This window comes from Anopheles maculipalpis, chromosome 3RL, assembly GCF_943734695.1.
Source record: "Anopheles maculipalpis chromosome 3RL, idAnoMacuDA_375_x, whole genome shotgun sequence".
Taxonomy (NCBI): Eukaryota; Metazoa; Arthropoda; class Insecta; order Diptera; family Culicidae; genus Anopheles; species Anopheles maculipalpis.
The window spans coordinates 14,715,053-14,729,324 of NC_064872.1; the positions used below are offsets into that span (position 1 = coordinate 14,715,053).

General features: G+C 43.6%; 3 protein-coding genes across 3 annotated transcripts in view; 1 reads left to right on the plus strand and 2 right to left on the minus strand.

Annotated features, from left to right (window-relative positions):
• The window catches only part of LOC126564400 (pre-mRNA-processing factor 17), a 375,930-nt gene extending 362,016 nt beyond the window's left edge, over positions 1 to 13,914 (minus strand). The window contains exons 1-4 of the mRNA XM_050221436.1: positions 13,700 to 13,914; positions 13,079 to 13,637; positions 12,525 to 13,003; positions 11,890 to 12,443 (exon numbers count right to left, since the gene is read on the minus strand). Coding sequence (XP_050077393.1) covers positions 11,910 to 12,443; positions 12,525 to 13,003; positions 13,079 to 13,637; positions 13,700 to 13,891 — 1,764 coding nt within the window. The 5' untranslated portion in view covers positions 13,892 to 13,914 and the 3' untranslated portion in view covers positions 11,890 to 11,909. The remainder of the gene's footprint in view (positions 1 to 11,889; positions 12,444 to 12,524; positions 13,004 to 13,078; positions 13,638 to 13,699) is intronic.
• Positions 1 to 14,272, plus strand: part of LOC126565285 (uncharacterized) — a 433,172-nt gene that overhangs the window by 242,692 nt on the left and 176,208 nt on the right. The gene's annotated exons all lie outside the window — the stretch shown is intronic.
• Positions 4,216 to 4,640, minus strand: LOC126565690 (uncharacterized). Its single transcript, XM_050222893.1, has 2 exons — positions 4,377 to 4,640; positions 4,216 to 4,296 (listed from the first exon to the last, which is right to left on the minus strand). Exons 1-2 carry the CDS (start codon positions 4,602 to 4,604, stop codon positions 4,216 to 4,218), a joined length of 309 nt encoding a protein of 102 aa, XP_050078850.1. The 5' UTR covers positions 4,605 to 4,640.

Sequence of the window (14,272 nt, forward strand, 5' to 3'; positions counted from 1 at the left end):
AAAATATGTCAAGATATTCAAAATAATTTGAATGTACCGTACCAGTATTTAATGACAATAAAGAATTAAAACAATAAATAAAATTTAGAGTAGTAAAATTACATTTTTAAATTAATTTAACATCTTTGTACTAATTTTAAATTGCCTGAAATAATTTGTAGCTTCATATTATGATGTAAACTAATCTTCTTCATGTACTCTACAGCCCAGAGAATTCTTTGCCTGCCATTACTTGCTCCAATGGAGCGTAAAATAGGAAAAAAAAAACAAACAACACATACATTTTTATCAAATTAAATATTTTCTCACATCACAATTATCAGCTTAAATAAAATTCGGCTCGAGAAAAGCTGGCAATGACTACCTGAAGCAATGACCTTCAATATTGCTCTCCAATCCCATTTATTCGTATCGAATTCAAGCTACCACAAAGCCGAATTGTTTGTCAAGCAAACATTTGATCATTTGGTCATCATCAATGAATGGTGGAAGGAATGATCATACCACCCTAAGCATACATATCTAACGGAATTACCAAGATCGGCCAAGTATCTGCTCACTTCGGTATAAAATAAAGATCTTTGATCTTATTCAAGCTCAGTCATTATCCATTCCTTGCATCGAACAGAAAGCCATAGCTAAAAAATGCTGCGTGCCGTAAGCGTTACGATCCTATTGAGTTGTTTAGTGCTGTTTAGTGTCGTCCGTTGTGTTTACCTTCCAGCTAAGCTTCCCAGTGGAATACAGCTTCCACAGCAACTACATTACTACAACCATCCAATAGTGTATCAAATGAGTTCGTACATTTACAAATTAGAACCAATGGATCTACACAGCACCAAAGATACGATGGAAGCTGATATACCGGCCGATGTTAGTGATCCCGAATCGGTCAACGAGACTGTACTACCAGAGAACGATCCGAACCGCTTTGCTTTGATCGATGCTCCTGCAGCGTGCCGGCCTGGAGAGGCTACTGATGGGAGAGGAAAGTGTAAAAAGATTGCTGATTTCTTTTAACTGATCAAAATACACTTCTATTTTTTGTGATGCAACAATCGAATTTCTTGCACCTTACAAACACTGCATTCGATGGTGTCCGAAACGATCAACTGCCACATAACAGATAGGTAAATTTATTTAATTATTTTCAGCATTAAAAAATATCCTTCCCGGGCGATCTATCCCATCACTGGCCTACACTTTCCTTGATGGTCAAGTTTTTGTCCATCAGGGCATACCTTCGGAGCGTCAATAACGTTCTGAAATGATTCATTTTCCACGATTAATAATTAGTCCCGTGCTTTGAAGATATTCTGCTGATAGTAGAGGGTTCTTTACCTTTGGACTTTGTGCTAAACCCTTTTGCTGATCGATACCTTGTACCGCACCCGCAACCAACTGGTCATCGACAGGAAGCGGTGGAACTTCTGGCTCATCCTCACACCCAACCGGACCTCCGCGGGCCAAGTTCACCAACAAAACGACACCGAACAGTAGTAGCACTAGTTTCATGGTGATTTTGTCACCCAAATGTGATCTACGGCTCAAACGCAGCAACTCGTGCGGGTTAATCAAGTTTTAAAAAAGTACGTCCTGCAGGAGAGCTCCCGATTCTTCGGTGGGTAGTTTGCAAATAAGTACGTCGTTTCTTGTACCAGTGCGCCTAGATAAGCTGCGTTACAGACAAAAACCACTGTAATTGATTGTCCGTCAGGCCAGCTTATCTTATCTTAGTTGCTTCCCGCTTTACTTTTAGGTATCGACGACTTAAGCCTCAACTATACCGTTCTCTTAGCATTCTCCGGCCGGACTTTAAAACAATGCGAAGTAGTGCGGCTATCGTGGCCATGGTGGTGGTCTACAAACTACTAAAGTGCGTATGCTGAACGAATCAAATACAACTATTACCTTATTTATGCAGGCTTGTGGTTAATTATGACTTGTTTTTGATAAGTAGGAACTGGCGAAGTAGGAACGAGGTTTTGCACAATTTGTGCAATATTGTAGAATTCTTCTTCTTCTTGGCTTAATGATCCTCTAGTCTCGAAATGACTTGTTGATGGGGTTTGAACCTCGGTCCAGCCGTGTAAAGACCATCGATCCACCAGTAGAATTGTACGATTAATTGACTTAAAAGTAAAAGCAATAATTAAATCTCTTTCTTAATTTCTATGGCTCACACTATGCATCTAAGCTGCTTATTTGGTTTCTCATTTGCTTCTTTACCATGTATCGCATATAAACTACAACAAATAGTATAAACACAACAAAGAATTAAATAGCGCCGATACCATCAAAGAGAACTTCTAATCTAATCGCTACCACTGGCAACGTGACGGAACGTGGACAAGATTCCGGAAATTGTTGTTCAGAATTAACTACAAACACACACTATGCAAGGTGATAAATTGCATCGCTAAGACCAGACGACAGCCGAGACGGTGCAGAAATGTGGCTGCCGGACACATGGGGTTCCTGGAATGTGTTCCAGAGATTAAGATTTACGATCCCCATTATCGCCATTGAATGGACCGGTGTTTAATCGATAAAGTATGCTAGCGAGTATGAATGATTATCATGTTTCAAATGAACAAGCCCTCTCAAAGGCTTCATGTAGAAGAGGAATTAGTCATCGTGGATCTTGGGGTTGCACAAATTAAGACAGTAAGTGACGATCGATTAATTGATGATATTGATAAGCTTTTATTTATTGCATCGCTTGGGTGTACTCACTAGCGGAAATCGTTAATGGTAATTTGGGATTGTTTGGTTGGATATCTTTGTTGAGGACTGTTGGACTGGTGGAAGTAAACTCGTTGTAAATCTGTAGCTCTGTTCAACCCATCTGCCGCCGGCAGACACCCTTGTGGTCGAGTACGGTCCCAGTCGGACACACGATCGGCACGTCAAACACGGCTCTCTAGAAATAGATGTAAATTGTACACGGTACACGGTAAAACTAGTATCCAACCGGCCCCAATGTCTTATGTCATGGTTTCATATTTATGCGTGAACATTCCCCCATTCACTCGCCTATCGTAATGACACTACCACACAAACCATAGACGCTACGATGCCTACCGATTGAAGGATCATTTCTGGCACTTTTTTCGGCACGATCGTTGTATCCGGCAGGCTGCCACTTCCTTCGCCGTAGAAAACGATGGAATCGTCACCAGCAACGCTAATCACCACCATCAAACCAATCACGCAAAGCTTCCCTATCATCCCCATTTCGGAACTGTCCCGATCAAGCTTCCAAAGAATCACTTCGACCGTGCACGATCTCTTGATATATCTTGCGGGTAATGCAAAATTACTTCCTACTAGGGCAAGCCTCGTTTCGCAAGTGTTTTTTGCTCAGTTTTATCTTATCACCACACTGCAGGCAACAGACGAGATCCGCCGTGCAGAAACATCAAACTAGCGGCAATCACATGCCATTTACTGGACATGCCACTTGACCGTTCGTTTGTGTGTCTATTGTAGTGAACACCTCGTTTGTACTAAATCGACGGGTGCCGTGTGCCTCCCATTGCGGTAGGATAAAATCGATACCATGTCGGGCAAATCTGTATCTAGCGGGGAAAACACAAACCATTCCGTTGCGCTCTTGAACCGCCCTGCTGGAGTAAACGAGATGCAACAAGTTGATCACCTACCCTCACCTGGTAAGACCAGGTGACGTGATGTAAATTTATCAATGAGTTTGCACCCTTTCCATACCCATATCAACCCTCCTATCGATGGCGTCTGGTGGGTGGGGAGGCTTCGCCGACGGGTCGTCCGGGTATCATACGCTCATGGGCAAATATTGATCGCCGTGAATACTTGAGCGTTTGATTTTAAGCATCACACTAATGTGTATCTCTTGTTCCTTTTTTCCGCCATTATTTGCACGCGGTCCAGTTGTGGAGTTCGGTTAATATACGGCAACAAAAAAAAAAAAGGTCAAGGGTATCACGTAGACACCGCCACCGGTGCGATGGTAGTACGTCACGATCAATCAAGAAAGCGCTAGATCCATCAATTGTGGCACTCAACTTAATCTTCGCACGTTCACTGGTCTCACACTGGCTGGACGAGCTAGTGCGATGATTCGTTTAACAATCATTTCCCAGATCCCAGATCGTATGGAAAATACCCCCAACTTCGGACTCGGCATTCAGAGGAGGACTCGTCCATTTTTATGTGTGTGCTCACTTACTCACCTCACAGAGAGGGGCGACACTTGCCCTTATGATCGACACGATAGCCCGGTTTGCAGGCCGTCGGTGCAAGAAGAATGTTGATCTGGAAAAAGCACACATACGGGCAGGGTTTTTACAACCATTACAACTACACCAAAGTCCATTACAATCGATTACACGTACCTGCTGCGGCAACAGGCCCTGAATCGATTCCAATCCTTCCGTTTCCTCCTGCTGTTGCTCCGTAACCGGTGCTTCGCCCTCGTTCGTTTCCGCTTCACCTTCCGGTGGCTGTGTGGTCTGTTCTTCTTCGGCTACCTGCTCTTCATCTTCATCGGATAAAACGCGTGGCGTCGCGATCGCCAACAAAATAAGACAACAACACAGCGTCAAACGTGTAGTGTTCTTCATGATTGCTGCTCAAGTATACTGCGTGATGCAATTACAACGGCTAGACAGTGTGTTTACGTGTGCTTATCAAGCTTCTTTGGATGCTGTATACGGGAGAGGACTGTACGCGAATCAGTGCGGGAAAGAAAGAGAAACAGTAATGAGGATCGGTTTGTGCTGATCACGGTATTATCAACATTCGAATGTACTTTAATGGATGTTCCTGGTCGGAAAGCTGGGAAGAATTTGGGTCGCTGAAAGGCCTTTTCCGAAATGGATGAGATTAGTTTTCGGGGATTTTTGTGTGCCGATGCACTATCACGATCGTCCATCTGTTGACCTCTAATTTTCAGCTGCAAAACAATCGGTTATAATTTTGTTACTATTTTTAAAAAGGAGTTTTTGTTTTTTAGCTAAAAAGAAATTAGGTTTTCTGCTTTTATTTCCAAAACCTGTCGGTAGGATGATTAAAGAACATTAGCGTAATTAATCTTTATCCTCTGTTGTGCCTTTTAAACAAGAAATCCGAGTAAAAATCCTTTAAACGTGTGATAAATTGTTTGGAAAATAAATCCACTTATTCTGTGAAGGATCTCCACGAGTGGTTTTCTGTGGCGCCATCTGTCGAGGAATAGCCAAAGTTAGGGCATTCTACATTCAAAGCCCGCGCGCTTAAGGATTGTGTGTTGTTCTAGCCAGCTCATGTAAATCGTTTCAACAGGTGCTGGCTTTAAATTTTTCGGCCAGATAGATAGATCGGCCGTGTACGGTGCTGGAAGCTTTTACATTTTTCAGAGACTCCCTTTCGTCCTTTACCAAAATCGGCCGGCACTCGGGCAGCAAAAGTGTAAAGGCTATGAGCGTTTTTTTTTCTCGACACCAAGCTCTCCTTAGAAGAACAGCTCGTCTATGCAGTTTTCGTTTGCTATCTGTTAAGATTTTTTATGCTAAATAATCATTCCATGCCAAATTCCGTACACAAGGCAGTCCTCATCATTTCTGAAGGATTTGTTATATAATTTAATTGTTCCTGGACACTACAATGCAAATAAATAAAATATAGGCATGTCGCTTCTGTTTTTCCTGGCTCCTATTTTAGACGTAGCTGAATAGTAACATCAAACGATGGCCAACATGTTATAAACGTCATTTGTTAGCTCGGATTTTTAATTTCTAGACAAACATGCTGGCCATGTCGCTAGTTAAGAAGTTGGTATGATTTATCTCATTTTCCAAAATCCAGCCATTGCTGGGATACGTCTAGAGACATCAAACATAACTTTACCTCCAAGAACCATATTTTACGCATCTTCTTGGGACGAGTGGTGAGGAACTTTCCACTATTTCTTTCACCTTTGAATCCAATCCAATGCGTTCCAGACTGAACTGCGCACAGAGAAAGTGATCGTAGCGCATAACCAAAACATACAGTTTGCCTATTGCGTTATCTTGTGTATCGAGTTGTTGGGTAGATTATTCCCTCTCAGTTTCGCACCCATATCTCAGCTACTAACAAAACGATGGCGTAGAACATCCATAACCATCCTGCTGTACCCCGCCACGATGCTTCTGTACGTATCGCTTAATTCAATTACGCGTTGACAAATTCTTCGCGATCATGGTAAAGAAAAACAACAACACGATCGTTACGCAGATAAGCCTTCCCTTATCTTATGATCGTTTCGGTTGTCCCACCAGCAACCCCAGTAGCTGTGTAGTTGCAGAATTAGATAATGCCCGGTTGCTGTCAGCGTATCTTCTTTCATGCCTGGAGCTGAAACAAGCTCCAGATTACTTTGTCACTGATCCTGACATGCGTTTGATCAGTGTGCCGTATGGTACGGTGATATGACAAGAGGAAATGCGTGCGTATGCGAACGCGGCGATCATTTCACCACGCTCACCGTCCATGCTACAGTGGCCGGTCTGCGGCTGTGTGAAGATTCTGGCAAAACATAACCCCAAGGGGAAGGGAATGAATGAGGCAAACCAATCATTTCATTAGCAAACCAATCAGTGCCAACGCCAACGGATGTATTCAGCACGGTACGGGTGCTGTGAAATTCAGTTCCTCTCGAGATCGCGAACGAGTCGTAGCTCTTTGGCCATTGGCGGTAGCCAGAAGATATATAAAGTTTCGGTGGAAAGTTCCGTTTTGTTTGTGGTGTTTTAAATCTTTACAATTTTGAGAAACTTATACCAGAACATCGTTCAGAGAGCGACGCGCAGTGAGCAAAAATGGCCGCACGTTGTGGCTTTCGCGTAACGCAAGGACGTACCAGACGTTTGGTGGTGATCTTTTGCGTACTAATCTTACATTTGATGCTGTTCGGTGTTACTACAGTGGACGGAAAGCGTGCATTTGCGATCAGAATGCGTAGCAAAAGCAATCACAATACGGGTAGTGCGCTGGGCCGTAATTCACGCAAGAACTATCACCATATGCATCAGGAAGGCGTTGGTGGAATGGTACGGAATCCACCGGTACCCGACATACAACCTCCCAGACCGATTGGCTGGAGCGTAGATGGACACTCGAACAGTCATCCGATTGGACCACCGCCAGCCTACCCGGGTTTGGGACATCATGCCGTGCCGGCCGGTGGAGCACCGCCGGCTTACTCACACTCGAAGATCAATCCTCCCAGCTATGCCGAAGCCGTAGGTCATCAGCATTCGTATGCGGCGGCGGCACCACTTGTCGGTCCACGCCACTACGATTACAACCACAACAGTGCACTGTACGGTGATTCGAATGCGATCGGGTCTAGCTACGGATCTAGCTACGGATATCATCATCGTGGATCGAGTCCTTTCAGCATGGGCAGTATCCTAACGGGTGCGGCTCTTTGGCACGTAGCGCACGGCATTGGACACCATCATCATCATCACCACCATCATCACGGCACAGCGGAGCATGGAATAAACTCGGAGGAACATTTCTATCACCATAACCACCACAACCACCATGGGGAAGGTGAGACGAGTACGCTACCACCGGAGGTGGAGAACCCGCACATCCAGGTGAACGCCAACTTTGACTTTGGACCATCGCCGAACCCTCAGGAAGCTCAGCCCCAGCCCGACAGCACAACGAACGAACCGAGCGAACAGGCGAGCACTCAAACGTGAACGTAAGCCGGCCATACATGGCACCACCACTCAGGCATCCTCCTCTTCTCCGTACGTTTGCATCATCCGGTTTCGATTCGTCTTATCTCACATCTGTCCCTGCTCCTCCGATGTGGCAACGATCGTGTGGTCGCAGTTTTCTGTAATATACGACTGTGTATTTATTGTGTAATGTTAATCGGTTCGGCTTCGGAGGTAATACCGTGGTCCGGTTACAGTAAGGAAGGTCTTAGATCAGTACACATCCTCTCTGTGGAATGCAGTTTGCGTGCTTCGTAGCGGTGCTGGTTTGGCTAGCAGCACCCGGCAATGGCGATGACCTGCCGCGAAGCTACTACGGGCTAGGTGGCATCATGCACGCAGGACGTTCGGCGCACCCAACAACCACAACGACGTCACCTCCATCGATCCTGCAGTCGCGAATGATGCGCAATTTGCGTCAGAGTCGACACTTCCACATTTCACCGAATGCGACCGGGGCCGGTATACAAGCGTCGTACAATAGCACCGGGAGACTATGGGACGGTCCGGACCGGAAATCACGTCGACACAACGATCATCAATTGGTGGGTGACTGTCGTTTGTATTTTATTTAATTCGTTAAGTGCTTGCGGTGTGTTTGAACGGACCATGTCAGGCCGTACCATGCTGTCCCGGCTGTTCCGTTATGGTGATGGGTTTTCGGGTGCAACTTGGCAGAAGATTGCGCGAAATGTATCTCGTCATGGCGCTTGATAACGCAAAAATGAGCGAATGAGAGAGAGAGAGTGCACGAGAAAGAGAGAATTTAAGCTTTGGTTGTACTGATTTAGCGATTACCACATATTTTTTTATACAAACAAATATTGATAATAAAGAGTTTATAGTGTGTTAGTAGCAATGGAGTGTTTTTTTTTTATTCCCAGCATTGGTTCTCCCACCGCCTTAATGCTTCACCGTTTAAACGAAGCAATCAAAGTTCGTTGATTTTACTCGTTGAACGAATATGTCGACTGTGCGCCTGTTAGTATGCAATGCTGTGCTAGGCCGGCGTTGTAAGGAGCTTTCGAAAAATGGTTTTAATTTAAAATTTCTCTAATTTTTCCACGTGCTGCATTTGTACGGCGAATAATAAAATATAGATCGATACGAATGTTTAATTATAAAAAAAGTAAAACAAAGAGCGTGTTAAAATTATACAATTATTGTCAATTAAGATCGAAACAGAATATTTTTTTCAAGCTCTTGCCTCGCAGATTTCCCAGAGACTAAAAACGAAAAAAATATGATTTCATCTAAATATATTTTAATAATAGCAGCATCCAATTAAATTATTTTTTATTCAAGATTGAGAGCCTGGCCGTATTGCTTAAAACTAATTGACAAATAAAGCATCTTTGACCTTAGTTGGAAGGCATACCTCCGAACCGTGAAAGGCCACCTACATAAAATGCACCAGAATAGTCATCAAGGGTGTTTCCTCGGCGTTCAACAAAGCTGCAAAGTTGCAACAATTTTTACCCTGAATTGATAACATAAATCGATTTACCAAAACAATATAAACTTCTCCACGCGTTTTTTTTCTTGGCGTGTATAACAACAACATGTTTTTCATCTACTTCCTTACGTACTATGCGTCCATAATTGCGTCAGAACATCATGCGACGCAAACGTACGGCTGTGTGCCAGGGGGATGTTTTTCAACTGCTTTCCTTCTCTAGAGTAAATGGTAAATACTAAACAAGGTACCAACTATAAGCTGATGTCGTTTAATTTTAAATATTATCAGAGATAGATAGAGTTCCACCTCTCAATCGGTTGTAGTCATTGTACCTTCGCTTAGGCAGTTCTTGTGCAACTTTTTGCAACCTGATGACCGAAAGCAAAGCCCCCAAAAATAAAATTAAAGGTGATTAATATAGCAAGCACATGTGACGATGATAACCTTTGGCACCCATCAATCGGATGGAAAGTTCCAAAATGTGATAGACCCCCTGTCGACCAAAAAGGACCACTCGGCAACAGTTCGTCCCAGCGATGGAGAGGGCACCATCCGAATTTTTTGGCTTCTCGGTCTCGGCTTCAGGTGCAATGGACCTTACTGTAACAATAGTTCAGTAAATTTTTGTTAATATTTAAAAGGAAAACGTATAAAAAAACTTTTTTTATTAAATTATCTTGGTACTTTTATCATTTTTATTACTTTTTTTAAATTATTAAAATAACATTACATAACATATTGAATTAAATAATTCAGTAAATAAATAGAAAATAAAAATTGAATAAAATATTCAAAACAAATTAAGATTACTTTTAGTAATCAAATTTGTTACTGCTGATAGATTTATTATATCGATTGAAATTTATATTATTTATTACATTATTAAAACCATTTTTCCTGTAATGTATTACAGTTTTCATATATAATTTTACGGGCTATTTACTATTAATCATTCCGGCTTACCGCAACTGTTCTCACTGATAAGCGGGGGAAGACCGTTACAGCTGATGCCGACGCAGTACAAAAAGAAAGTAAAACTCTCGTGACCGACCACATGGGGTTGATACGCAGCAAACAAGCACGCGATCTGTACTCGCATTTACGTATGCACCTACACCGCTAAATACCCTCCATTGCGCATGTAGAACTGATTGTTTTTATTTTTTCGTTCCTTCCCAATGATGACCCGATAGTGCTTCTTCATGCTCAAGTGAGAGGAACGGTGCTTATGATGCGTTGCAAACAAACAAGCAAAAAGCAGATTGACCTACAGCTAGCTAAAAAGGGGCTCGTTTAACGCGAAGATTAATTGAGCTATATAAAGCACTGATCCACCGGGTTCTGGTCAATAGTACCCATCCATCCAACCTTACAAGACAGCATTTCACAACTTACCTGATCGTTCCTTGGTAACAAAAGTGAGAACAAAATGATTACGCGGTTAAACTTCATCTCAGCGGCCCTTTTGATTGGTGGGATCATGGTGCTGACGTTCGGAGAAGGAAACTGTGCGGTAGTGATCAGCCGGGCAGACAGCAATTCATCACCATCGGTGAAATTGGATACGGCAAGCAGTGGAAGCGTACGACACGTTTCGATAATTCCCAGCGATGACAAACACCACCGCAAGCGTGACAATCTACTTGAACCAGAACCGCCAGTTGCGCCGGAAGCGGATACTAACAGCCCGAAGCGAAGGACGTTTACCCAGAATCAACTGAGACCGTGCACGTTCTGTCGCTTCTTTACCACGGTAACACCAGCGCCGAAACCAAGGATTTATCTCAACGTGGTGCGACAATGAAGCTACGAAATGAAATTCCAAGAATTGGACAATCTTGTGAAGAATGCTCTTGGAAGAGAAGCACGTGGCAACAGAAAAGTGTTCGTATATCGTATCGCTTACTCAAAAAGACTGAACTATGATTTGGCACAAATGGATGTAAATATTAGTCACTTAACATTTAACGTCAAGTCTTTGAGATTTAGATAGAAATAGTTGAATAGTATTTTTAAACGAATAAAATGTAACGTGAACTTGCTTGGAAATCTAAATTTTGTTGACCTTCCAAGCTTATTAAAACCGAATCCGAATGATCTTCCCAGGAGGACAGTTTTCTGCATTTTTTGAAGAAAAGTATGGCCATCCAACTCCCGAACAGTTCTACACCGACAGACCCTCTAAGAAGGTTATTTAATACACCAAATATGTACATACCACAAAACCTTTCCCAATCTTTTTCCTACATGGATTCGCTAACCTATTAATTTTTATTACCATATCGCAGATTTCAGGTTCCTCCAATCCTATGACCTAACCATCTCCTTTGGGAAGCCAGAAAGAGAAGGGATTGGGATCTGATATCGAAGATCTGGGAGCGGAAATCTGGGATCTGGATTGTGGGATCTGGGATCTGGAATCAAGGATAGTCACATTTCTTCTTCTTGACTTAAAGACCTGTAGGTAATGCTGACCAAGGAAACGGTTCAAATAGGATTCCAGCTCTGGTCCTCCTATCAGAAGAATAAGAAAATCGCTACCCCAAAGAATACAATACAAAGATCAATATTCAAACCAATTTTTCTATAACCCCTAATACCGTAGAATGTTTTTTTCTAGAACAGTATTCGGATGATAAAACGTTTATAAAAAAAAACTCATACAAACTTATTGTTTCATGATTGGTCGCCCACAGACGGCGCATTGTCATCGTTCAATCCCAGTACTTTATTAATCCATCCCAACCGGCCGTCACAAGCTTGCTCGCTTCGTGCGGATGCCAGAGCGTTGCTATGCACACATTATCATGCGCCTGCCACTTCTTGTACAGCTTGGTTGTTTTCCAGTCCCAAATGTAACACTTGCCATCACCGTCGCCCGACACGAGATAGCTCATGTCCGGCGAGAAGTCAAGATTACACGCGTATCCCGACACCATGTGGCCGGTGAACGTTTTCTTGCGATTCATCTTGAACCGATTGATGGCGGAAAAGATGACAATCTTGTTGTCCAGGCTCTGGCACGCTAGCCACTTACCGTTCGGGGCCAGCGTAACGGCCGGCATCGAGTGCATCGTCGGATCGGCAATGTACTTCATGTCCACCGGTATATCCCATTCCCACACGCGCAAACTCTTATCGTCCGAGGTTGTCACGAAGCGTCGATTTTCGTCCACGAAGGTGATCGTATTGACGGCACCGAGATGCCGATCGTACTCCTGCACAATCTCACCGGTACGGGTGTCCCACTGGAAGGAAAGGAAAAGAATATAAGTTACGACTAAGTTGAGAATGAACATGTCATGTCCAAGGCAAATTTAGCTACTTACACAGATAATCTTCTTATCAGAAGTTCCAGCCACAAACAGATGTTGTTTGTTAAAGTCTGGGTGGAACTTTACGCAGAATGGAATCTTGCGCGAATTGAACCGTGAGATGACGTCTCCCGTTTCTGTGTCCCACAGTTTTAGGTAGCGATCGTATCCGGCCGAGATGAATCGTTCTCCTTTATTGTTGAAGCTCACATCACGTACGGCCTGCCGATGGCCCGAATACGTCCGTACGCAGCGCCGTTCGTTGTAAACTTCCCATAGCTTTACCCGAGCATCCATACTGCAAGATAGCAGCAAGTGAGCCGATACTGGGAACCAGCGAATAGCCGATATGCCCTTCGTGTGCCCGGTCCATGAATGAATGTGTGCCTTGGGCAGGAAGCAACGATCCGGTGCGCCAGCTTTTCGCAAATTAACTCCAACATCGTGCGGTGGATGCAGAAACGATCGGCCCTGATAATCGAACGCATTTTTGACTGAAAGGAAGCGAAACAAATTAATCGTTATTTAAAATACGACAAATAAAAAAACAACTTCCTCTCAACACTTACTATGCAGGATCGATTTCTCCTCGATGGGTTTGTCCTCCTTAACCTTGTGGCGTCGGTGCTTCTTGGCCATCATTTCCTCGATTTCGGCTCGTTCCTTTTCGTTTGGCCGTGCCACCGTTTGCTCATCCTCATACTTACCCCACGGACCCAGGAATCCTTCCACATCTTCCGGAGCGTCATTTTTCACCCGCTTTCGCTTCTCCCCGGCGGCCACTTTCGACTTTGAAGACTCAAACACTGTCGCACCATCCGTGTCGTACGCAGCCTGCAGATGACCGACATAGCTTGGTCCCTCTTCCGGTGCCGTTCCTTTCCCGTCGACCGATGGATCCAGCGCATACCCGTAGCTGTGGAACGTTTTGCGCTGATTTTCAAACTGAAAGTCACTTATGTGTGCATTCTCAACGAATCCCGTCAGCATGTTTTTCGGTGCTTTCATTTGCTGCGTGAGGAACGGATTTTCCGGTCCAGCTACGGGAGCAAACAGTTCTTCATAGCGTGGGTTGTAGTTGATTTCCTTCACCGTTGGTGCTACGGCACGCGACACTTCCGATTGACCCTGTAAGTAGTGGACACTTTGTAGCGGAAAAGGGGCGAGCGTAATGGGTTTTCTCCACTTACCATCGGTACCACCAACGGTGCAGCACATATTTCCAACGATTTCCCAACAGAATACTGACTGTCGACGGGCTTTAGATGGGCCGATGCGTCCGCTGACGGTTCTGTTGTTGTTTGTGGTTTTTCGGCTTTCGTTTTACCGTCTTCCGGCTCAGAATCACTACTGCTACTGCCGTAGCTTTGTAAATGAAGCATTTTTGTAGCCTTTTATTTATTATTTCCTATCTTCCCTGCAGGAAATGAAAAACGACGCGCAATAAATGGAGCACAGACGTGTTTGTTTACAATTTTTTGCTTTTGACAGCTGAACGCGATTAAGCTTAATATACACGTGACAGTTCGTTTTTCTGACAGATGCGATCGAACTCGTTGGATGGATGTTATTTAAAAGAAAATCAAATTAGTTTTGAAAAAATATTTTCAATGCATTTTCTAATAATTATTACAAAATAAATTAAGTATTTATTCCTATATTCACAGCAAAACACACGCTAGTTTTGAAGCATAGAACAAAACAATCTAATCAATCTGCTCACCCACCATTCTTCAGTAATGACGATACCCACGCAATTATCT

Coding starts and splice junctions, on each gene's coding strand:
- LOC126565690 (XM_050222893.1), bottom strand. CDS start 4,604: ATGAAGAACACTACACGTTTGACGCTGTGTTGTTGTCTTATTTTGTTG. Junction 4,297..4,376: donor AGGGCCTGTTGCCGCAGCAG/GTACGTGTAATC, acceptor TGCTTTTTCCAG/ATCAACATTCTTCTTGCACC.